The following is a 23440-nucleotide window of genomic DNA, read 5'->3' as shown; positions in this document are numbered from 1 at the left end:
TTGTAGTGAGGACTCATGCTTAGTACGATGTCTGGAACATGGTAAGTAAGAAATGTTAACTCTTATTGAATACAAACAGCAAAATGCCAGTCTGGTGGCAGGTTCTTAATAAATGGGAGTTATATTTACTAGGAAACTAAAATATTAAACATATAATATATAGCCACATACTGGAAAGGAATGGAAGTGAGCCTTTTTTTTGTGATGTTATTAGGACACTTGGGAGCTTTTTTCCTCCTTCTTCCCGTCTTCTCACCTTTTCTCTCACCTCCAATCCCTTCTTCCCACTTTTTCTTCCTGGTTTCTCCTTTTTAGTTTAAAATCAAATATGCTGGAGATAGAAGAGAAAGAAGAAAGGAAGAGGGGTGCATACAATTTAGCCCTAAAAAGCAACACTTACCAAAAAATACTTTTCTGCTTAGAAGTATGAAATCACCAACACAGAGCCAGAAGAAATCTACAGTATTTTCCCAGTGGTTGGTATTTAATTAACAATGTGCTACTGTCAATCGGCTCTGCTGTCACAGGGATAAACCATTCACAAGCCATTGTGGAGGCTCGTCCTATTGCCACCACTGTTTCATCAATCTTCTCATCAGTTTTGTCATTACAGATCTCTGTGATTTCTCACCTTTCCAGGAACTCTGCATGAATTTGACCTCGAGAAGTATTTGGCCACTATCATCTCAGCTATTAAATGTCAGATTCAGACATCTCAAACTGTGTGTCAAGACACTGCATTCTGGCAGCCATGAACCCATTACCTTTTTTTCTCCCTCATTAAAGCATGTTCGTTGGGCACCCAAAATTGTATGCTACAAGTTCTCTCAGAGTCTAGTTTCTCGTGGGTGCCTTTGAAAAGAATGTCTGTTGGCAGCTATATTAATTTCCAGACTTTTAATAGTGTGTACCTGCACATTATGCAAATAATGTCTGCTCATCTTCACTGGGTGAAAGAGGCAGCAGGATGAGGCAATAAGAAATGGCTCAATAACCTGCTCTATTAGCATTTTCCAGGTTTGTCTGTTAAAATCATGAGTTCTTCAAACTGTATTTTCGACTCTTATCAAAAAGAGTTGCATTGAGCCTGCTTTATTCCTGCTGAGGGGTCAGGGCAGGCCAGGAGGCCCACTGGATGCTGCCTGCATGGCTGCCAGACTTCCCAGCAAGCACTCCCCCTCTGCTCAGGCTGCTGCTGCTCAGCTCTGCACCTTTGCTCCTGGGTTGATTGCTAGTGGGCATGCCCCTTTCTCCACTCTCCCTACCATTCACTCCTCTATCACTTTTGTTCAATGAGCATGTATTAAGCACCTACTGCCTTTCAGGAACTGTTCAATGCTCTGAGGATACGCATGAGAACAAGCCATTTCAAGTCCTTGCCTGAATGGACAGATTCCACTTCAGTGGGGTGACAGCCAATAAACCAATAAATATACACGTTTCAAGTAGTGATGAATGGGGTGCAAAAATCAAATGGGGGGGTGATGGAGAGTAAACAGAGGGCATGTCTACTCATCCCTTCTGGTGGCTCAGGGAAAGGTCTCATGAAGAGGTGATATTTGAAATGAGATCTAAATAAAGAAGCCACTGAGCAGAGAACTTCAGGAAGAGCCTTCTAAGTGGAGGAAGATGCAGATGTGATGGCCTGAGGAATGGAGGTGTCGGGTAGGGAAACCAGTGAGGCTGGAGGGTAGCAAGCAAGGGAGACATGGCATATGGTGGGCCAGAGTGACTTTTCTTTGCTAACACTGACCCCTGTAGTCATTGAGCAGAGCCTAGGGATCCTTCTCAGACTATGGTTTCTTAATGAATAGAAATACAAAAGATTACAAAGGATATAATTTTACTGAGCCAATGATTACAAGGAAATATGTATGCTGTGGTAAGAGGTACACTTTTATGAACACATTAAAATAAGATCTAGTAGTAGGTCTACTATAATTTGAAGTCACAATGAGCATGAGTAGTGTTTAAAGATCTCTGTTGCAACTGTCACATGATAGGAAATATCTGTGATTTCTACTGATGACAAAGTCACAAAGCTGCTGATACCATTGTGGTTTGTGGCTACAGTCATGATGGAAGGAAGTACTAAATTTTAGAGGTTAGTAAAAATAACTGTAAATTTTCTCTGAAGTTCACGAACTCTGAGACCTCTTAAGTCTATGAACGAGGGCCAAGAGTATATGCTCTAGAGTAGGCATTTGGATTTCATTCCCAGGGGACTCAAAGGGCAGGGAGGAGCATGCAGGCTGCAGTCTGCTCTTCCATTTATTAATAAATCAGGAAGAACCCAGAGTTGTCCTTGACTCTTTCTGCTGCCCAGCACCCACCAATGCCCTGGGCATCCTCTGTTCTAGCACTCACCACATTATCCTGTGATCACCGTTTGTGTTTCCTCCTCTATCAGATTGTAAGCTTTCTTAGGACAAGAATTACACATCAACTGCCTTTGTATAAACAGTGTACAATACCCTGGACATGCCAGCTACTCAGTGAGTATTTGCTAAACAAATAAATGAAGACTGGGCATCTTTTGAAAGAATTACAGGTCAATCTCAGCTGCTAACATTTTTCTGAAGTGCATATTTTCCTTTTGGAAATGGGTTACATGTGGAAATACATAAATTTAAAAAATTTTATCATCAGAACTGGAAATGGAAACATTGACATCATTGATAATGCTGGGTAGATTAAAAGAAAAAGAAACAAAGAATATAAAAGTACAATAACCAGAAAAAGGATCATGCAGCCACCCAATGACAAAGGTTGTCTGGTGTTGAACATTACATGAACTTTTGCAGGAAAAGAGAAGGCCAGGTAGGCAAAGGGGTGAAGCGGTATGCACGTCAGCTATAAATCAACAGGTTAAGGGCTCAGTCTTGGATGCCAGCTTCCAGAAGTCTTGATTTTCTCCAGTTTGTCCCTAGAATAAGTTTCCTATTTTAGACAACATCCTAAAGCTGCCTGACCCTGGCACACTACCATCCACCCAAGATAAAGGGGGGAGCAGGGTAGAATTTACCCTAATCTTGGGCCACATTCAGAGACTGGCTGGAGCTCTGTACACTAGGGCTTGTTTTCAGCCCCTATGTTCAGTTGAGGGCGAGAACAGAGTTCAAGGCTTGAATCCTAATCTGTATGAGACAGAAGCACTGGCTTCATGCATGCTCAGGTCTATGATTTAAGAAACAATGTAAAACACTCATTCAGTCAATTTTTGTCAAGGCTTTCTATGTGTCAGGCAGGCACCTTGGATTTAAAAACAAAACAAAACAAAACCCAAAAACCAAAGTACAAGTGAAATTGCACAGTCCCAGTCCTTGAGTCAGTGGGAAGCTAAAAGGTAAATCCACAACCACAGTAAAGGGCAGTGGTATTTGTAAGAGAAATTTTCCCAAGTCTGAGGAAAAAGTTCACCAAAGATGCAATATTTGAGCAGAGATAACAGGAGTAAGTAAAGAATCTGTCATCTCAAGAAGCATGTGTTCTTAACAAAGGCAGAGCTGATAACTGAAAAGTTGGAGCCAGTATCAGGATATACCTATTCCTAGGGAGATTTAGCAATTTCCTGGGCTTATCATCTGATCAGATTTGACTAATGAGTTAACAGAAATATTCATGGCTCAGACATGTTGGCACAACAAATGGCTGTACAGCTCTAGTCCTAATCACATGAAGGCTTAGGAGCCTGTAAGAGCTACAGGCTGGCTAATAAAACTTCCAATTTCTTAATTATTTCATCCAACTTGTAATAAATATGGTCCTGGCATTATGCTGAGACAAAGAAAATAAAAGTTGACCAAACCATGGACCTGCCATCTTGGTTTCACAAGGAAATTAACAAGCAACAATACATACGTCGTATGACTGGCATCATGTCAGAAGAAATACACATTAGACTGTAGTGAGATTTGTAAACTTTGAAAAGAGATCTCTGATACAGTAGTCTACTTTTTTCATTAAGGAAAAAAAAATGATGACTGTGGTTATGAACTAGGAATTCTGAGTTAAAATCCCAACTGCCATTTTTTTTGTCGTTGTTATGTGATCTTTGAAGTCTCAGGTTTCTTGTCAATAAATGGGAATAACTATAATGACTACCACATATGATTTTTGTGATAATTAAACAAGGTAATGAGGTGTTTAAACAACGGATGCACTTAATAGCTCAACACCTATGATTTTTTTTTTTTTGTATGTAGTAATATGACAATGACAAGGATATGTTCTGAGAAATGGCATCCTTAGGTGATTTCATCGTTGTGTAAACATCATAGAGTGTACTTACACAAACCTAGATGGTATAGCCTACTACACACCTAGGCTATACGGTATAGCCCATTGCTCCTAGGCTACAAACCTGCAGAGCATATGTTACTGTACTGAATTCTGCGGGCAATTGTAACACAATGGTAAGTTATTATGTATCTAAACATACCTAAACACAGAAAATATACAGTAAAAATACAATATAACATAAAAAAAATGGCATACCTGTACAGGACACTGACATAAATGGAGCTTGCAGGCCTGGAAGCTGCCTGGGTGAGTCAGTGAGTGAGTGGTAAGTGCATGTGAAGGTCTACGGCATTAATGTACACTACTGTAGACTTTATAAACACTGTACACTTAGGCTACATTAAACTCATGAATTTTTTTTTAGAAAATAAACTATAGCTTACTGTAACTTTTTATTTTATAAACTTTTTAATTTTTTTAAACATTTTGACTCTTGTAATAACACAGCTTAAAACAGACACATTGTCAAGCTGTACAAAAATATTTTCTTTCTTTATATCCTTATTCTAAGCTCTTTTCTACTTTTTAATTTTTTTTTCTTTTTTTTACTTTTTAAAGATTTTTATTGAAAACTAAGACACATATACATTAGCCTAGGCCTACCCAGGGTCAGGCTCATTAAAGATGTCACTAGGAGACTGAAATTTTTCTGCTGTATCATGATCTTATGAGACCACTGTCATACATACTCCTAGTCCTTGACCAAAGTGTCGTTATGTGGCAAATGACTGTATTTTTAGCCAGTGAAAGACCAAGCTCATGTTGATTTGCTTTTGAAATCCAGTTATCCTGGGCCCTTGCTGGTAGGCCAAAAAGTTCACCTTTATTTGTAGAGGAACAGGATGCTCCACTATTTTAGATCCTCACAATTAGGTCTTTTGCATTCAATGTGGAGAAGTATGACCAGTAGTATGGCATCGGGCTTGAATATACCAACCTTTCTGTCACAGGTTCACGCATGCACACACACACCCCCTCTGCAATGGACACCTAAGATGTTTTATGTTTCACTTAGTTCAAGGCTGTAAGCCACTTAGTAAACCAACAGCTCTTGAGAGTTTCACAGGTAAAGTATTAATAATGCTATGTATTGGGGCAGGGGAGAATTTAAAACCCATTCCTCCTGCAACAACCTCATGGAATTTCTTTAATTATACATTTGATAAGTCTAATAATCCATTTCAGAGAATACATTTATCCCCACCCTCTAAAGAAAGCCATTAGCCGATTGTACTTAGAAAATGGGGAATTCATTTTCTTTTTCCTTTGCATCCTGAACAGAACGTGACTATTTGAGGGGTTCATTTACTGCTGGCAAATGGCCATTTCCTGCCTCTGGACAAAAAGGCTTAAAAGAACTTATAAGAAACAGTTCAAATCCTCTGTAGACATCTAATAACTTATAAAGAAAAGAACGTTTGATGAGTTAGTGCAAATGAATCAGGAACATATGGATCCTATTTCCCTTGAGTTTAAATTTGTGGAGAGAAAAACTTCTCAGAAAAATGAACTTTGTAGATGTCACTGAACCCAAGGGAAAAACATATGAGATGATTACTCAACTTAATACATTCCTAAGCTGCCCTGTGCTTAGCTAGAGCACACCCAGGTCATTTGTAGCTCAATTTGGACTGTCAAACACATCCCCCATCAGGCTCTAATTGTTTTCAGAGTAAAATTCTGGAGAGCAGAAAATATTCAGAGGGTTAGTGTTCTCAGCAATGAATTTTAATGTAGAGGTTCACTTTCTAATTCTATAAAGAAATTTAAACTGTGTCAGTGGCAGAGGATTCTGGAAGCATTGTAGGTGACACATATTACCACGTTCAGGGGTTGATCTATAGGTGGGTGGTATAAACAGGCTCTAGTGAAACACAATGGGGTACCAACCAGAAAATCATCTTTTGCAGCCATGCTAAACGGTGCCTTCATGTCCAGGGAGAATTAATTTGCTTCACATGACTGAGCACTTTATTCTCAAAAATTTTTTCAGGAACCAATATACAAGATCTAAGAGATAGACATGTTGGCTTTATTTTAAAATTTGCCTACAAGAATTACTCAAAGAATGATTTAGTTGTATATATTGATTTTTGCTTACTTTTTAAATGCATCTCTTGCATGGAGGCATCTGAGTACATATGCAGAGACAATGATTAGTGTAAATAGGGTGTTGGGAATATACTAAAATGGTTTCTAAAACAGAACAAAGGACTCCTACTATGTACAGGGTGCTACAGAAAGCTATCCAGCAACTCCCATGGTATTTAGTGTGAGTTGAGGTTACATGTTATGCATAAACTTCATTAAACTTATTTATCTGTCAACCCATGTCAAAGAGGATTATGGGACTAAAGAAACAAGTGTTCATCAGTAGAAAGCCAGTGGTGGCCCCTCTGGCACTGTTTAGGCAATATAATCTCAATCCAGGCTCCTGATCCCTTGTAAGGAGGCCAGCCATAAAGCAGTCAAGAGGCGGATGTTCTCTCACAGTTCTTACTTAGCATAAGCTTTCCTACATCAAAGAGAGCAAACGGGAGCTTATATTTTAGCAATGTCATAGCTAGAAAAGATTCTTGAGAGCAACTGGTCTAGTCATCCTCAGTCACTAGCTGGAGAAAGTTTAAAAATGTAGGATGCTATCCTCCCAGATATTTTAATGCAGTTGATTTAGGGTATGTCCCAGTATCTGATTTAATCATCTCCCCAGGTGATTTTCACCTTATTTTACAGATGAGAACTAGGTCCAGAATGGTTGCGGTCATAGCATCTCCTAGAATTTGCTTGTTCCCAAGCCAGTGTCTCACTGATCATCTGTGCAACACCTGGTCATTAGGGGTGTACTTCAGTAAGTGACAGGCCAGACCAAGGGAGATCTGTTGGTTACAAACAGGCAAGATTTATGTTGCAAAATATACACAGCTGAGTTATTCTTATGCCATATTCAGGCTCCGAGGTCAACACAAAGTAAAAAATTTCACATAAGCAAAATTATTCTTTAAAATTCTTTAGGGAGGCCCTGTGTTGAAAACTGACATATCATCTCTCAAGTCCAACAAACCCAGTTTTGCCTCCAGCTTTAGCAGAGATTGCTGAAGGTTTTTTTAAGTCCCTATTGAGGAAAAGATGAAGTTTTTGGCTTATATTTAGGAGCAGCAACAGAGAACCACCACCAACAAAATGTCTTTACATACTAGCATCACACTAATGTAGAAGGAAGCTAAGGAACATGAGAACTTGGAATTGGAAGAAAAGTGAATTCATGGCCGGGCGCGGTGGCTCACGCCTGTAATCCTAGCACTCTGGGAGGCCGAGGTGGGCGGATCGTTTGAGCTCAGGAGTTCAAGACCAGCCTGAGCAAGAGCGAGACCCCATCTCTACTAAAAAATAGAAAGAAATTATATGGACAGCTAAAAATATATATAGAAAAAATTAGCCGGGCATGGTGGTGCATGCCTGTAGTCCCAGCTACTCGGGAGGCTGAGGCAGTAGGATCGCTCGAGCCCAGGAGTTTGAGGTTGCTGTGAGCTAGGCTGACGCCATGGCACTCACTCTAGCCTGGGCAACAGAGTGAGACTCTGTCTCAAAAAAAAAAAAAAAGAAAAGAAAAAAAGAAAAAAAAAGTGAATTCATATGTCTTATCTCGTGCCAAAGTTCATTGTGAAACTTAAATCACATCATTTAAAATGTTTCTCTCTTCCTCCTTATCTCCACCTATCTTGAAAGAGCGGACACAACAGAGGCTATATGTACACATGGCACCTCTCACCACTGGCCATCACCTGCCCTGATGCCCAGTAGCTCACATGGCAGGCAACCGCAAACCTGGCTTTGAAACCAAGTCTAAGTTCATTATCTGCGGATCCACCTGGGGCTTTCACTTCTTTGCCCAAGACCCTCAAACCTGGGATCACACATGTCAACACTTCATTTTGACCAGATTTTAGTAGCTTGGATTCAACATAGGCTTAGATAACTGTCGAGAGCCCAGTATTTTTCTATTCTCTGCTTTGTGCAAATGAATAGTCTCCTCACCAAAATGTTAGGGCTTTCTGGTATAGACTTTTAAGAGTTCATGGATAGAAATGAAGAGAACACAATCTGATTAAGGGAGAGCATGTTAGCAAGCTCTTCCGTCACTGAGCTCCTAAGTCACATCCCCCAACGTTGTATGGCCATAGGTCACAGTCTTGTGAAGTTTCTTCTAGTATGGTTTCTGTTGAGCCAAGAGATGGGAGAAGAATTCCTTTGCCAGACCTGTTCATGTTTCTTACTCTAGTGAGTAGCAATGTCATCATCAGAGGAGGCCTGGTCCCCATAGGAGCCACCTCTTTGCCCAGATGTGATTGGAGAAACCACGAGATGGTTCCAGCTCTGGCCACAGCACCCATCTAAAACAGCATCCTGGCTGAGAACATTGTCCATCAGCAGGCACATCTTTAATTCCACTAGAATGGGAAAGGGCCTTTTTTGTTCTTCCCTGAGTTGAGCTAGATGATAGTAGCAAGACCAGTGATTTTCCCTTCAGTCAGGGCAGAATATGAGTTCTGTTCAATTAAGGTGGGGACCACAAAGCAAAGCATTGTTTTTCCTCTCTACCCAGGAGGAAGGAAAGCACATGCTTAGAGTTCATGAAAATGGTAGTTAGAACGTCCTTCAGTAGGACCTCCCCGATGTTGTTTTTATCCCTGTGTCTGATGCAGATCCAACCACATGCTCAGAGGTTTATTTTCTATTTATAAAAATGTCACATCATTTGGATAATCAGCACATTTAATTTCATAAGGAGCTTTAAAAGTTGGCTATTTTGAAACCACCATATAATCCAGATCATTTACAGAAAATCAACATGGCAGCCTCTCCTCCTCCACTAAATGGGTCAAGGTTGTTAATATCAACTCTAAAGATACACCCATATCAGGGTTGGTGATCATCTTAAAGGCATACAGACAGCACAGGCAATGCTGCTTTATCTCTGGTGTGCTACTTGAGGAGCCTGGAGAATGAAAGTGAGCAAAGCTTCCTACTGGTCTGATTGTGCTACAGTGACATGGACAAAGACATGGCTGTGGATGCACCAGGGGGCCTTTTCCAGAGGACAGACATCAATGCCACTGAATCCTGGAGCTGGAAAAGACATGGCTTGCCCTCTATATTTGATAGATGAAGAAACTGAGTCCAGAGAGAATGAGTTAATTGTCCAGGGCTATAAAAGAGCATAGAAGAATCTGACCCAAACCCATTGTTTTATTGTTGTTGTTTTTTTTGTTGTTGTTGTTGTTTTTTAACATTTAATCCAATGTTCTAATGTATATAGCAAGCTTCCTCTTTGGAATAAGAGTATCATGTGGTGGTTTTGTGAACTTTACCCCATTCTCCTTCTCACCTTACTTTCAGGAGACACAATTCCCATTCGGCTGCATGGAAGAGGAGTTGAGCTTCTGTTACATTCTGTCCTCATAAGTACAGTCCTGTAGGCTTGGAAGCCGTCCCATAGTCTTATGAACTTCTAAGCCATACTTTGCAAAGGGATCTATTCTCTTTCACACATAACTAATCCCAACCGTAGGAACATCCTGGTCACATCATCTGAGCAAACCTCTTCCTCACTAAGACCTGCACCCGTAAGTTTCATTGTGAAGCGTCTCTACTTCACCCATCTCATGCTGCTTCTTGTTCTCTACTCAGCACTGGCATCCATTAACACTTCCATGTTTACTACTTCCAGGTTGCAGTGAAGGTGGAGGAAGATGCAGCCATCAGAAAATTAATTAAGTAATATCTTCTAATTTTCCTCTGGCATGAAGGTTAAGTATTGAAAACCTGATTTCTTTAAAAGCACTCTAACCCCAAATTTTACTATTTAAGACAGTGACTCTAAATATTTTTCCAGCTCAATACACGTGAAAGATGCTCAACATAGCAGGGGTTCTCTGAAAGGGGTAGAATAAACTATTTAAAATATGTAGTTTTGAAAAAAAAAAAATCCTCTAAATGATTTTCAACCTTCTCTTTTCTCTACTTGAGAATTATGAGCTTGAGTTGTTAAAACTAAAAATAGCTGGCCATTCCGTTTTGCTGAAATATACTGCATTTTGCCTTAATTTTGGTTCTTCACTCAAGCTAACAGAATTGGCTCTATGACTCCATCAAGTGCCCAACAATCTGTGACATCTTCAGCAAATTATCTTCTTAAAGAAGACCCCCACACTCAATGGCAGGGAACATGGTGGCTGACAGCCCCTGTGTTCCGTATCTCTCAGCTTCACTGCCTTTTTCTTCCCAACTCCAAGTGGCAAAGAAATCCCATGGAAATACCCTAGTCAACCTATTTTGGGTTCTGTGCCTACGTATGGCTAAGTCTGGGTAAAATGTCTAACCCTAGACTGGCCACAGAAGCAGGGTTAAGAGTAGAACATGAAAATGTCCAACTAGTTGACTTTAAGAATTTTCTTTTCCTTGAACTTTAACTGCCACAGCTATAAAATTAAAGATGAAAAAATGTCTACCTTGAAGAGAGTCTTGTAAAAATGTAACAGTGTGTGTTTTTAGGACCAAGCAGAGGCCACAGGACACGTCAGATAAACACTGTTTTCCCTTCCCTCTTCATTTAGCTCTTTCATGTGTCTATTCCACATTTCCTAGAATGCCTTCTAGAAGCCCCAGCCCTAGTGGCACTATGTATGAAGTTCCTCCCACACCTATTTAAACATAATCACCACTCTCCCACCACCAACAGAGTATTTTTCCACGTTCCCTCTGCAGTGCCCTCCTCTGCACTCTGTTTATCTAGAAGTAGTGGGGGCGTAACGGGCATGGTGCTGGGTTTAAGAGGGCTGGCGGAGGAGGAAGTGTGTTGATTATGTGTAAGTGTAGACGCCAACAAGCCACCCTAATCTGCAGGGGACTGCAGGCTGGTGTTGACAGAGCACTCAGGAGCCTTGAATGGCTAGATATCCCCTATAGGGAGGAAGAAACAATCATTGGACTTTGAGGAGCTCTCCATGCAGAGTAAGAATGGGGGACCTCATTTTAATGCCTAAAAATGTGTGATTAGTGCTGTCCCCATCCTAGGCACACTGGCTAACTGGTAATGGGCACACTAACCGAAGTGGCAAAATTCATATTAACCCATGTACTGTGCTTCTTACTGAACAGAAAGGGTTATGGAGCATGGAGGCAGCATCAAGGGGCTTTAATTTCTAGTTTCAAGATCTCCGTGTGCCTGTCGTGCTAAAGCAGGGTGGGAATGGGAAACTACGTGGGTTTGTCCATCTGGCAAGTGCTCATGTGGGGCAGTGTATGGTGACACCAAGCACTGCAACCCCACCTCCACCGCCTCAAGAAGGGAAGAAGCGCCCTTGTAGTTTGGCTTTTATTCTAACAATGGGAACAATGTAACTGCTTATCACAAATCTCTACAAAGACAGCCTGAGAGTGGGGAGGGATTGGGGGGAGGAAGGAAACAGAACAGAAAAGAAAGGGAGAAAGAGAGAGAGAGAGAGAGAGACAGACAGAAAGGGAGGGAGGGGAAAAAGGAAGGAAGATGAGTAGAGATGGAAAGAAAACAAAAAGTTTATAACAGGGTTCTTGACGAGTGAAAGCAACGTGGCATATCTGCACAGTCTGGGAATAATTTTCCTCAATTATGTCACAGCCTATGAGCATCATGCCTTACATCAAGCTTGGGTTAGTCAAAGGATACATTTTTACAGCAGCATATTAGGATGAGGATTATTATTACCATAACCACATTCCTGCATAGGATGTGAATATTTCAAAGAAGGAATTTATTTCAAACACAGTTTTACATTAGATTACACCCAAAACTAAGGCCAGCAATGATATTCAAATGACATTTGTGGACGTACAAAGACCTTCCTAGGGGAGAGGAAGATCACTCCATTTGCTCCCTCCAGGTCTCTGAATGCTAACCCCACCCCATCCCCCCGAATTGTGTGGAGCCGGGGGACAGTGCATTATGCTTTTTGAGTTTCTGTAAATAATCATCCATAGGAATTGGAGGTTGGTGTGAAGGATATAATTTTCCCATCATAAATGTAAGCATCATTTCATGTTTCGTTTAACCCCTCCTTTTAAGAACCACAAAGATCCTAAGACATTTCATGTCAGAGACATAAGGCAGACCCCACACTGGAGTTTTTTTGGTGATCCATAATGTGATGCTGAAATAAAAGTGACAAACAATTTTTAACATTGCATATGTTCAAAGACCTCTGCCAAGAAGGGGAAAAAAATAGTCTTGGCACCAGAAGCTAAAGTGCAACAGTTCCTTTGTGATCAGTAATGAGGAAACAAGTGGCCGTGTCCTTGACCTTGTCAAATTAGCACAAGAGCAGCCTACTGGCCATTCAGGAGGCTGGACATGCATTTCTATAGTGGCTTCCCAATTCTATTTTCTGGGGTAGAGGAATTTGTTCAGCGTTTTCAATAGTTTGCGGATTATGTGTCTGAATGCTGAGAGGCAGGGGAGAATAACAAGGCTAACAGCTTCTGCGTAGTAGAAACCAATGTCTTTACTTCCAAAGGACATCAATGATAACCTCAAAACCAATTTTGTCTCTAGCTATCAGCAGTTGACCTTGAGGTCTAGCCACACCGGGCAAGATCCAGGGACCTTGTCTAGCAACAAATTGCAGAGCTGGATATGTGTCTCAGAGAAATGCTACCACGTGTAAGGAGCATCTCGGGATTCCCGGCCACATCTGTAGGCTCTCTACTTAAAGTGACAAACAGCAATACCGCAGGTGTCGTGTTTCCCTTGGAAGGCACAGAGTAAACAATTTAAATGACGAGTAGATGATATTTAACATTCTGAACAACAATCTGTGCTAAAAGCGTAGTTAAAAAGAAACTATGTCAGGCAAAGACCCAAACCCTGCAAGAGAAGAAAACTTCCACCTTCCTCCTACATAAAAGAAAACCGATTTTGGTTTTGAAAATGCAGAGCTGGGGCTCTTCCCTACCAATGACTTCCAAGTCTAGACAGGTGCCCACCAAGGGCCTTCAAAGATGAACCAAAGGCTCCCCCCATTGAATCATTCCCACCCCAGAACAATGGGCTCCATTCAGGGAGGAGAATAGTGTCGCTTTGAGGGAAGAGATTAGGATATTCCCATGGAGTAGATGAGTGAGAAAGATTTTATCTCCAACAGTCAGCAGAGATGAAGCCAGAGCTTGTCCTCAGGTGAACATGGTTTCCTCCCTGGATGGCTACATGTGGCCATAGCTTTAATTACAGTCTCCTAGAATGCTGGGCTTCTGTCCATCTATCCACTGCTTTCTAATTGGTGTGGGGAGGAATACGGGTCCAGGCTTCCTTCATGGTACCACTGAGCCCTGATTAGTACTTTGTTTTCCATGTTTAAAATTCCCTGGAAGTCCACGGATCTTCCAGTTCAGAACCTTCATCTTAGATGCCTTATCCTCTAAGAGGACTTCCTGGGAAACTTAACATATGTGCCGTGTGCCATAGGATGCTTGTCCCCTTTGGGTATTTGGAATATTTATAGGACTGCCATGGCTCAGAAATATCACACAGTATCTCGCCATTTGAAGCCTTGAAGGGTGAAAGACATCCTGTTTTGCTTTCTGTGGAAAAAAATTACAAATACGTACATTGTCCCAGAGACCAATAGCCAAACCATATGGGTCCCTGGGGTAGAACAATAGAACAGGCACTGTCAAAACATTTCTCAGGCCAGCTTCCAGATATGAATGGGGTGTCTCAGAGCTGTGGAGTGGAGAAATCACTACTTCACAAGGAATTCTATTTTGGGACTGCATGAACAGTGAGGACCGCATGAAATTGCACAGGCTAAAGCAGAACAGCACCCCCAGTTAGGAGTCGAGGCTACATTTCCCTTGCTTGTTTCCATAACAGCCCCTTCTTTTGCTTACCCATCTGTCATAAAGTGACTACTTGAGAGCAAGGGGGCACTTATGGCAAGGCTATCATGCTACCTGCTATCACGTTTTTATAGCCAACTCTGATATTCTTTTCTTCTGGTTGTCTCAACTCTAGAAGTTCTTAACACTTAGTTTAGCTGAAAATGCCAGTGGGTGATCTTCATCCTTCGCCTACTTCATGTCTGACCCCTTAGCTTCATGTGCCACCTTATCTCCTCAGTCAGGATTCACTATTTTTTTTGTATTTTTCTTCTGTGTTGTAATTCTTTTATTTGGTCTTCTTACAGTAATAATTCAGTTCTGGGTAGTGAATCTTCTTCTTCTGTTTTTTTGAAATTTTTAAATTCAGGAGTCGTTATATTTTTTAGTTCTGGCAAGCCATTTGTGCCTCAATTATATCCTCTTGAGAATTCCCCTTCCTTTTTTGTTAAAGTGATACTTTCTCTCTTTCACTAAAGCTGCCTCTGTTGGAGCCAACTGTACTATTTGTTAAGCTGGGTTCCCTCCCGCTCCAAGTTCCCGAGTTCTCTTAAACATGTGCTGGTAACTGTCCCCTCACAGTTCAGACTTTGGGTAAATTAAACAAGTGAATGGAGGATAACAGAACGTGTTTTCTCCATTCTTGTCCATCAGGCCCAAGAACTCCCATCAGCACTCTCTGGGCACGGAAGTGTCCAGCCACACCAGCTGGCAGTGATTTGTGAAATTGAACATAAGCAAATCAACTATTGGGAAAAAAAAAAAAAGTGTCCATTCCTGATGGTTTAGAAATGAGAGGGTAAGTAAATGGTGAAATGTGAAAGGTCATTAATTATATGACAACAATTTATGGTATATGACAGCCAAAATCAAGCAAATGTACACTAAGGGAAGTATGGCCACTGATGGGAGAATCACATTACATGGATTCCCCATTCTCTAAAGGAAAATTTTAGGGGACCTGACCAGCTAAGAGTCCCAGAAGATGCAACCTTACCCACCATGCTCAATCTGGGCCTTGCCGCAAGCAGTGCTGATTGACCCATGAATGGACAGACATAGTCATGATGGGGCCACGTGTAAGTAAGTGAATGAATATATAAGACAATCAAAGATATGAGAGAGATAGAAATAGAGTTATAGATAGAGAGAGGTGGGAAGGGAGAAAAAAATGTAAATGAGATACCTTACCTCTTATTGCATTTACAGTTTGGGATTCTAGTCATTCATAAAACCCTGCTCTAGTTCTAGCTCTTTGATTTCAACCCTTCTTTAAAATTATAGTTAATTTATATAGCATTCTCCCTTATCTAACCTGGTTTGACTGTATTTCTATTTCTTGCAAGCAATCTCAAACTAAAACCAAACTCATGTTAAAATTAATCTAATCAATTTCTCCAGGTCTTTCTTTCTCATGTCTTTCTTGAGCTTTAGGCTCAAATAGCCAACTATCTATTTGAAATCTTCACTGGATATCTAAAATTATCTCATTAACTTTTTACAACATAATTCTTGTTTTCTTTATATTTTTCATATAAACATGCTCCTATATCAATTTTCTTCATCTCAGTAAATGCACCAAAATTTACCTGGGTGCTTAGGCCAAAAATTTAGTTGTCATTCTTGATTCTTCTGTTTTGGTTATGTACCACATCTGATTTACCTCTATAGTAGACATTACTACTTTTTTTCCATTATTCAGTTCACTCTATTCTAAATATACAAAATGACTGCCCCCTGGAACTCAGTCTCTGGGTGCCTTTCTCTGGACAATTAAATATTAGGGAAAAATACATGCATCATTGCTTTTATAATCATTTCTACAAAGGAATTGGTTGTCTGTCTATTCCTGTCATGTGATAGATATTTCACATAGTAGAGTATTGTCAGCCTGGGTTCCTGACTAAGCCAGAGCCCTCTACAGACTGAAGATAAATACAAATAATCTGAGTGAGAAATAAACAACCTTTGATGTTTTAAGATGCTGAGATTTAAGGATTGTTTGTAACTACAGCATGAGCTGGCCTATCCTAACTGAAAACAACCCCCAAGTCCTGTTGGCTGTATTATGGAAGCATATATCAGACTTGATACTTGCTACCTCCTTTTCTACCATTACAGTATTCCAACACATACTCCACTTTTGCCTGAATTTGCTGCAAGAGCCTCTTAATCAGTCTTCCCTTTCCTACTCTAATATCTCTAAAGGCCATTTTCCAAAGAGCAGCTAGGCTTGTTTTGTTATAAGTGGATTATAACATGTTACTCCCCTGCCCAAAAGTTTTCAACAACTACTCTTTAGAATAAAATTCAACGTCTCTCTTTAAACCACAAAACCGTATAGTCTGACCTCTGTCTACTTTTCCAAATTCGTTTCCTGCCTTTCTTTTATCTCTCTGTTCCATCCACACTGGTTCTCTTACCATTGCTAGCAAACAATAAGCTCCTTCTCCCCCTCAGGGTTTTCCTCTTGTGGTTTCCTCTGTGTAGAACATCCTACTGGAGATCTCTGTGTGGCTTGGCTCACTCTCCTATTGTACCAATCTTTGTTCCAAGATCACATCCTCAGCGCAGTCTCTACGTTATCTAAAACCACATCCCCCAGTCATCATCCAATTGCCTTGTTTTATTTTGTAAAGCACTCTTTGAACTCTTATTTTTCTATCTGCTTAATTTATGTTAAGCAAACATAATTTTTTTTTCTAGGCTATCAATAACATAAGGCAAGAATTTTGTTTTTCAGTTCTCTGTCCCTGGAATAAAAAAAGTGGTGCTTAGTGAGATTCAATAAATATTTATCAAATGAGTGAATTCATGAATAAACAGCTTAAACAATCAAGGTGTCAAAACAGTACTACAACAAAGACAATTGAATTATTATAGAAGCAATGCTTTTTGTAAGTTCTTAACCTAGTTTGTTTGTTAGAACAGAGCAAAAAATAAGTCAAAATACTAATTATTTAGGATCTACCACTTATAACTCATGTATTAAGTAAATCCTGATGTGTTCAGATTAAGTTGTTTAAATTAGCATATTGAAATAAGGAGTCTTTTAAAAGAGAATCAGCATAGGATATAGTTTAAAGTTGCAACAGAAATAACTGAGTTGTATTTCTCTATCCAAATTATCTATATATCCTACAATGGACCCAAAAAACAGTCCAGAAAAAAAAAAAAAAGGATATGAAAGCAAAAGAATGAACACAAAGACAGGGTAGGCAAGTGAATTAAGTAGAAAATATTAGGCTGAGAAACTTCTAAGGAAAGTAACTTTCTGAATAGTTTAACAAGAGAGGATCAATCAGCAGAATTTGTCAATAACCTGCAAAAGTGACCAACATGTTTATTCTTCATCACCACCTCTTCAATGATATGCATTTATGCACACTTCCATCACATGCCAAGGTGACACACATGGACACTTCCTCCAGTGGGGCATATCCTCGGATCATTATTCTGGTGGAAATGATGGATATGCACTGATGCACTTGCTCGGTTACCAACTTTCACTCGTGCAACCTGCTACACTTTTGCAAAGCAGATGGCCCACGTGTGGAGCATTTACTGTAACCAAGAGATATACTGAAGATAACTGGCTTTTAACGGAACTGAGCTTCTTCCCCTGGCCTCGGTGGCATTCCAATGAGGAATGTCTGTTAGAGTCATGAGAATTAGGTCAGACTCTTAGCTTTCTGACTTTCCAATCTTGAGTATGCCATGTAACCTTTGGATGAGGATGAGGATAATAATACCTATCCCTAGATGTTAGGTTTCATAACGTTTTTGTGAAAATAAAATAACAAGTGTCAAAGACATGTTTTGTAAGCTGGCTGTTTTAGATATTTTTGTTCTGCTTCTTTGAGGTAATTTAAGTTATCCTCTAAATTGAAGTTGTCATATTTATACATTTCAAAGTAAGAGAAAAAGAAAGAACTAACACCAAAATGAATATGTTTGGCCATGTGGCCTTTACTTCTACTTGAGATTAACAATGTTCTTATCTGGTTAAGAGTTGTTGAAATTATAATAATTAGAAAATGACATTACTGTTTCCTTAAACACACAAAGCCACCAAGCACTATCTCTCATTAGAAAGCCTGACAGCTGGCCCCTATACCCAACCATTTCTAAATAATCCATCTCCTACCCAAGAAGAAAGCTAAATTCATGTCCATCATACATTGAAAGAAACATTTTTATAGCCCTTATGTGAATATCTGAGCAGAAAAACAAAAGTCAAAAGGAAAATGCACAACACTGTGCACTGCCTGAAACCTACTTGCTGTTACAATATGGAAATAGACAAACTTCTAAAATATAAAGTTCCATGGTTTCTAGTTGTTTTGTTGCTTTGAGTAATTTTCCTGCTCAACACTAAACATATCCCTAAGTAGGAGGCATGATGAATACTCTGATGGAAGAATCTAGTTTCATAAAAACTCCTGGTCATAACAATTTAGCTGTCAATTATCCAAGGCCACTACAATCTCACACTCAGAAGTCACTGTAGAGAAGTGATTAGTTATAAATACAGAGAACACGGGATGCTAAATAATTTTTGGACACCAAGAATCGCAAGTCAACAATGATTATCTTTAAGGAAAACAGCACAGAAAGACCTCGTATTTTTAATGAGATCCATCCCGTTCTTTCTTTCAACACATGCAATCCATATTATCCAAAAATGTAAAAATGAGATTATGGCTAAATAAATCTGATTACTCTGCCCATCTTCATCATCCAATCTATCAACACAATTACTGCAGTCAATTAATTACAAGAAAATATTTAATCACCCATGTAACCTAAATGAAGAATGGTCAGCTAGCTCTGGCTCAACGACTAGGTCTAGTTGGTATTTATGAAATTTATCTGTTCTTGGAATCAAGGATCAAATTACACCGTCTTGAAAGAATGTGCACTGATCACGACATTTCTCTTACCTCGTGGTGATTCTTGGCCAGCCATTCTTTAATGGTGCTGAGGGCAATGGCTGCAGCAGGCTCATTTGGAAAACCTAAGTGAAGAGCAGAAAAAAACAAATGAACAAAAACAGATGAAGGCAAGAAAGAGCAATCATGGTGTGATATTGGAGTTTTCTCATTTAAATAGTATTTAATTCAACCAGTAAGTATTGAGCAAGGCAGGCCTCAGTAAGGTACACACGGATGTGAAGCCTGTGGGCCTACACACAAGGCAGTAAGAGGGCTGGTCCTATACCATACAGTTAAAATAATAAAGGGTCTAATTGTCTCTTCAAGCCTATAACAGTATCAATTAAAAACATATTTGCATATGCTTAATAATTACAAATCCCTTTCATATAATGTTCTTACAAGAAGCACTCAGATTAAGGCTCATTACCCTCAGCTTAAAAACCAAGTAAATGTGGCTCAGAGAAAACATGTGGCTGGCGCAGGGTCACGAGGTCAGCATAACTTGTCAATCACACCACAAAATTCAAGGACAGTCACTCCTGCTCCATTTAGGGCCATCAGAGATGATGTTTGGAATTAAGACAATATGAACTGAGCTGATCTTGTCATATGGTTTTAATTTTAGAAGGGCAGCAAGAATGACAGACTGATGCTTTGTCCCGGGGAGCCTGATCACACATACTTAGAGTTTCCAAAACACATCCAGAATGTCTGTTTAGCTTGTAATAAAGTGAACATGCCCCTGAACCTGCAGAATCAGACATTTTGCCAATAGAGATAGTATGTGAAGGAATAACCTTATAAATTTATACATTGATGGGGCAGAAAAAAGAAGACATAAGAGTGACTATTCTATGGAAACAACTATCTTTAAGCTCACCACTGGCTTCTTAATCACCAAATCCCATTGCCTTTCAATCAGTCTTCAAATTCTTTTATTAAATGCACTTAACTAGCTTTTCATGTTTTACTCTCTTCTCTCCTGGATTTTTATTTTTTTAAGTGTATTTTTTATTAAGTAAAAACTCAGTTTTTTTTTTCCATGTCCATAAAGTTGTGTGACCATCAGTAATTCCAGACTATTTCATCATCCCAAAAAGAAACACTGTACCCATTAATAGTCACTCCCCCATTTCCCTCTGCCAGCCCCTGGCAATCATTAATCTATGTCAGTCTCTGTGGATGTGCAGATATTTCTCCTGGATTTTTCAACACTGCCTTCTTCCATGTCTTCTCCTTCCTGTTTCACTAGTTCTTCCCTGGTCCCTTTTTCCAGGAGCATCCACTATATTTGTGTCATTTCCAACATCCTAAACTCAGCCCTCTTTTTTTTCTATGCTCTGTCCTTTTGCCAGCCCCAGTGTCATCCACTAGCATGCCTCTGAGGACGTCTTCCAGTCAGGCAGGCTCCTGAAACATCGTCCGTGTAGATGCAGAAAGACAGATGTTGGTAAAATGAAGAGATCTCAGATATAAAAGACTCAGTTTTATTGGAGGGTAAATACATATTCTAGTAGTTCACACTGATGGTTCACATCTCGGTAGGCCTTCAGAACAGGAAAGAAAGGTGTTGTCCCCATTTCCAAGAATATATGTTGCTTTTCTAATTAGATTTCTACAGTCTTTGCTAGAGAGTGTGTTACGAAAGGGGAAAAAATAAATCAGGGCTAAGCTCCATTTTTCTTAATTTCTAAGCCAGCAAGAACAACTATGATAGGGAAAATGTGCACAAGTTCTGAAACTTTTGTGATGTCTATGACATTTGGGATTGTGGATTTGTTATGAATTGTTTAATCCTATTCATTTTCTTTAAATGAATGCTTTAAAATGTAAAATCCTTAAAATTAAAAAAAGTTAATCAGTTAATTCATTAAACAAATTGTTATTGAATCAAAAATGAGTAGATATATAGACACTTTTAATGAGTCCCTGTCCTCTAAAAGACCAGGGTTTAGGGGAGGAAAAAGATGGCTTAGTCACAACCATAGTTCTCTCTCCTAGTCACCACCATAGTTGTCTGCTTTTCCTGCTGGAAATCAAGTCCTAAAGGTATTGTCCTGCTCAAATGTTTTTCATCTCTCCTTGCTTTCCTCCTTATTTTTCCGTTGATCCCATGCAAGGTCTAATCAGCCCCTCCCAGACAAGTGCAGTTGAGTTCCTTTGGTGTTCCTCCCCGTCTCTCATCTGCCCAGCACAACCACCTCCAAGTGATTCTTCCTAAATCATAGCCATCATCACAACATACCCTCACACAGAACAAATCCAGCCTTTGTTGACTCTCCACCTCCTACAGAATAAACTAGATAACCTTAGCATAGCATTACACATTTCACTGGCCCCGAGGGAACTTTCTAGACTTATGTCTTAGTTTTCCCTATTTATTCTCTCCATGAAATTCTCCCACTTTTAGGTATGTTTAACAAGTGTTTAAGTCATAAAAGTATAGGGTTATATAAAATACTGGAATCACGCTCAGTTGCAATGGTCATCAACATTAACGTTCACCTTTAGAAGATATAATTCCCCACAGAGAAATTATTCAAGTTTTTATAGAACCATGGCAACTACAGTCAGTTCTCAATTATTCGTGACCTCCTGGTCACTCTCTCATATTCATCAAAGCTTCTGGCACTGAGTTATGGTTTTCATCTTGACCTTGAAGTTTGCTGTAACCCTGGGTGATTTCAACCTCCAAGAGGATGAGCCACCCAACACCTGGCCTGCCAGTTCCTCAACCTGCTCATCGTCAACAACAGTTTCTTCCACTTCCCTGAGCCACCTCCTCCCTGAATACATCCTAGACCCTGATGTAACATTTCCAGCCCAAAATAACTAACTGAGGCAGAGCTCTCTCAAAACCTGTTCTCTATTGGGCTTGTTCAGTTACTTTTCAAGGAATACCTTTTCACACACATTGGAAGCTGACTCTATGCTCAAACCATTCCCCAAATTAATGCCAACATTTCTCCCCTGCATGGCCTGGCTCCCTCCTATCTCTCTAAGCTCATTCCATGCTGTATTGCTCTTTGTTTTGTCCACTTTTATTTGTCCTCTGCTCAGTTATCACTTCTTCAGGAGAGTCTCCTCTGACATTGATGACTCCCTATTTTATGCTTTCATAATACCTGGTACTTCTACATCACAGACTCGTCATTGCAATTCTACATTTATTTATGTAAATATGTCATTAATTACCTTAATAAGGTGAAAGCCCAAAGAAGGAAGATAACACATCTGTCTTTGCTTATCACTGGATGCTTAAAACCTTTCTGGTACATAGGAAATGATCAATAAATAGGTGTCAAATGATTGACTGGAGTACAGACTCATGGACCCTTGTATGTACTGACAACAGGAAAAGACTCATTATTGGGAGCACAAGGGTGTGTAGCCTTAAAATATAGGGAGGATAAAGAGATGCTGAGAAGATGCCCAAACAGATCGTTATATCCCAAACATTCTGTTTCATCCCTGAGAGGAAAATTGTCAAAAAGATTCGTAAGAGAAAACTTTAGTTCCTGATGGGAAGACTTTTGTGATTAATTAAAAGGAGAGGAAAATATCAAAACAAATATCCCTGAAAATATGCCTGCTTGCAATGCACGTGCATGTACAAGATAAAGCATGCTGTCTAGGCTAAACAGCAACAGGACAATTCTTTGTCCACTTAACTGCAAGATCCCAAGGGTTACAAATAAGACCCACGAATAGACAAGAACAGATTTTAGCCTCAGGATGGGCTTCTAAGGACAGCAAGGTCTACCTCAGGGGGCTACAACATATTCTGGTCAGCAGGGGACTTTTGTCCACAAGAGCAGAATGGCTACCTACGGGGAAGGCTGCAGACAAGCTTCAGATGAATCACTGAACTAGACGACATAGAAAATCTTTTCCAAGTATCAGGGTCAATGGGGCTGAACAAGCCATTAATAATTTAGGGCCAGGCATACAGGGAGGTGTGTGTGTGTGTGTGTGTGTGTGTGTGTCCCCAGGCATGCACAGAATCTGCTGGCATTCCAAAGCTTAGTTCCCGACTCATTAGGATGAATTATTAAAATTAACCTTCACTGTAAATATGGAAGTTGACTTACACAATGTATGAATGATTTTTTTTAATTTTTGTATTGGAAGTACTTATAAAATTTTACATGTTGTATACACATACACACAGACCATTATCTGGCTTAAGATCTAAAACTCTCCAACAGCCCAGAAAGCTGCCTTGTCCCGAGTTAAAATAATCACTATTCTGATTTCCATTACCATAGGTTAGTTTTATCTCTTTTTATACT

At 39.8% G+C, this 23440-nt stretch overlaps 1 protein-coding gene across 4 annotated transcripts in view; it reads right to left on the bottom strand.

Moving 5' to 3' along the window:
* Positions 1-23440, bottom strand: part of MACROD2 (mono-ADP ribosylhydrolase 2) — a 1707340-nt gene that overhangs the window by 450614 nt on the left and 1233286 nt on the right. For all 4 annotated transcript variants that reach the window (XM_069495843.1, XM_069495844.1, XM_069495845.1 and 1 more), the window contains exon 8: positions 19155-19228. In XM_069495843.1, the coding sequence (XP_069351944.1) occupies positions 19155-19228 (74 nt within the window). The remainder of the gene's footprint in view (positions 1-19154; positions 19229-23440) is intronic.

This window comes from Eulemur rufifrons, chromosome 20 (genome assembly GCF_041146395.1).
Source record: "Eulemur rufifrons isolate Redbay chromosome 20, OSU_ERuf_1, whole genome shotgun sequence".
NCBI lineage: Eukaryota > Metazoa > Chordata > Mammalia > Primates > Lemuridae > Eulemur > Eulemur rufifrons.
The sequence above is the reverse complement of the archived record's forward strand: the minus strand, read 5'-3'. Positions and strand labels throughout refer to the sequence as shown.